At 34.4% G+C, this 2,618-nt stretch overlaps 1 protein-coding gene across 1 annotated transcript; it reads left to right on the top strand.

Annotated features, from left to right (window-relative positions):
* The first annotated feature begins 679 nt into the window (after window positions 1-679).
* On the top strand, window positions 680-1,693 carry LOC143600602 (autophagy-related protein 8C-like). Its single transcript, XM_077078242.1, has 5 exons — window positions 680-749; window positions 959-1,014; window positions 1,088-1,140; window positions 1,233-1,351; window positions 1,439-1,693. The coding sequence occupies exons 1-5, from the start codon at window positions 713-715 to the stop codon at window positions 1,531-1,533; spliced, it is 360 nt and encodes a 119-aa protein (XP_076934357.1). The 5' UTR covers window positions 680-712; the 3' UTR covers window positions 1,534-1,693.
* Window positions 1,694-2,618: the final 925 nt, after the last annotated feature.

Raw genomic sequence — 2,618 nt, 5'->3', positions numbered from 1 at the left:
ATCAACATACATGCATACCCCATTTTACCAGTTTTACCTAGTACACTGTAACTTTATCCAACAACCGAGGAACATCAACACCACCATTTATTAAGAAAAATAGGGATGTTATTAACCATCCAAACTCCTTTTTCAAGTACCTTATTCATCCTAATTTCACTCTTGAATTTAAAGAAACAGAAACCGGCCGTATTGTTTGAAACGTCGGCTAAGTCATAAGATTGCCACAAATGTTTAAGAAATAAATTTACCTAGTTAAAATCCATGGAGGTGACAAGGAAATAGCCATTAAGGTAAACCGCAAATGGTCCTTTGATTTGGAACACCATTAGGTACCAACTAGCAAGTTCTATATTTTGTGATTTTAAAGTTGCAAATATAAGGCATATTGGAGCAGAAGAGCCCATGAATTATTATAGTAACTTGGTCTACAAGTTTGAGCCCATGAAGGCAGCCATAGGAAACGTCGGCGTATTAAATATACACTTTCCTCTTTCTTTCTTTCTTTCTTTCTTTCACCCCTTGCCCTAATCAAAAATATAAACAACAACAAATTAGACGCACCGTCTCAATCAATTTCAATTCAATTTCTCTCTTAACAAGTTTTTTTTGGTATCATCTTCCTTTACTTTTTCGATTTTATTTTTTTGATCAAAAACCCTAATCCAAATTGCTAATAATCGATTGTTGTTTTGCAGTTGATTGCATCGCCATGGCCAAAAGCTCCTTCAAACTCGAACACCCTCTTGGTACTCTCTCACTCCTTGTTCTTCGCTTTTGTTTTTCTTTTCGATCATGAATCCTATGCTTTTTAATTATGTTACTCTATACATATGCATTTTCATTTAACCTCAATTTTAGGAGTTTAGGGTTGCTTATTTAAGTTGTATCTGTATAATATTATTCTAGACTATACAATTGTGACAACTTGTATTTTATTTTAACTCTAATTATTCAGAGAGGCGTCAAGCCGAAGCTGCTCGCATCAGGGACAAGTATCCTGACAGAATTCCGGTATTAACTTTGAAAACTTTCATAATAGTTATACATTTGTATTATATATTCTTGTTTTTGTTTTGATTTACAGGTTATTGTTGAGAAAGCTGAACGAAGTGATGTACCAGACATCGACAAGAAAAAGTTTGTCACTTTTCTCTATTCTTGATGATCGTATTGTATTGATTTTAGAATGACTAAGCTTTTATACTTAAATGATGGATGGATGGATGCAGATATCTGGTACCTGCTGATCTAACTGTTGGACAGTTTGTTTATGTCGTCCGAAAGAGGATTAAGCTCAGTGCTGAAAAGGCTATCTTTATCTTTGTTAACAACATTCTTCCACCTACTGGTATCTAATCAAATTGCAAAATGGCTGGGTTGGAGCGGGTCGGGTTACTCATAAGTGATAAACTAATTGGCATTTTAATGTTGTTAGCTGCAATGATGTCTGCAATTTATGAGGAAAACAAGGATGAAGATGGTTTCTTATACATGACATACAGTGGTGAAAACACATTTGGATTGCTCTGAAGCTGTTTGGAATACAAGATAATCATCTATTATGTGTGTATGGATTATGCATTTGTACATTCTTTATCGATGATGACGCTCACTTTGTTTGGTTTCACGTACTTGTGTGACGCTTTGACAGTATGCAAATTTAATGGTCTGCCTTTGCTTTTCGTATTCTAGTTTTTGCGGTATGTTTGTTATCGTATTGCCAAAAGTAACAAGTTGGTTGATATTTGTATGGTTTGATTAGGAGTGTGTAGTGTAAACCGTACTAGCTGATTCAAGCTTGGATCATAGATAGCTGATCTTAACTTGCATGTGTCTTATAACCCAAACACCCGCTAGTGTTTATTAAATCGTAATGTTATTGGTAGAATGCCACATCATTGTAAGTGGCTTCCGCATTGAATAGTGGAAACACTTCTCTTGTTAATTTGTTCATGTAATGGGACGTTCTCTTTGTAGATTTATGACATATTTATTGTACATGTCTGTCATGTCCGAGTGGCCTTTAAAGCAAGTACACATTTTCAACAATCGTGGAGGGAGTCTCGTTTTGTGGATATCCTTATGGAGTTTTTTCTATTTTACAACCAACTAAATCCAAAACGCGTTGATGATATTTGAGGCGAGACATCTAACCTATAAAGGAAACCAATATAGGACACTTGTCCCTTTCTTAATCACCCAGATTTTTATTTTCCCGCCCATATATTTTTTTAGGGTTTTTCACAAAAATATACTATCAGAGTTCGTCCCCAATTCTTCAGCCACGGGTTTTTCTTCTCTAGATTCACAAATTGCAATCAATGAACGAACCCTAATACGGGTTGTTCTTCTCTGGATTCACAAATTGCAATTGATGAGCCATAATTCTCCGATTCGGTATGTTATTAATCTACAGTTTTATCTTCTCTTTTAATTAATGTTGTAACTTATTAGTGATATCATACATGATAATAAAATCTATAGTTTTATAAATTCGATGTATTCCTTTATAACACATGATTTATTAGATATTAGTCTGAACGCAATCAACCAGTTTCTTTTAGGAATATGTTTTCCTAATTTGACCTATATCGATGAAAATACAAGCAAACTGA

Source organism: Bidens hawaiensis, unplaced genomic scaffold (assembly GCF_021521415.1).
Source record: "Bidens hawaiensis isolate Kalapana, Puna unplaced genomic scaffold, B.hawaiensis_p1.1 tig00054405_1, whole genome shotgun sequence".
Taxonomy (NCBI): domain Eukaryota; kingdom Viridiplantae; phylum Streptophyta; class Magnoliopsida; order Asterales; family Asteraceae; genus Bidens; species Bidens hawaiensis.
The sequence above is the reverse complement of the archived record's forward strand: the minus strand, read 5'-3'. Positions and strand labels throughout refer to the sequence as shown.

Excerpts from the sequence above, each read along its gene's own strand:
- LOC143600602 (XM_077078242.1), top strand. The coding sequence starts at position 713 with ATGGCCAAAAGCTCCTTCAAACTCGAACACCCTCTTG. Across the intron at positions 750-958 it reads CAAACTCGAACACCCTCTTG|AGAGGCGTCAAGCCGAAGCT; the intron begins GTACTCTCTCAC and ends CTAATTATTCAG. Across the intron at positions 1,352-1,438 it reads CAACATTCTTCCACCTACTG|CTGCAATGATGTCTGCAATT; the intron begins GTATCTAATCAA and ends TAATGTTGTTAG.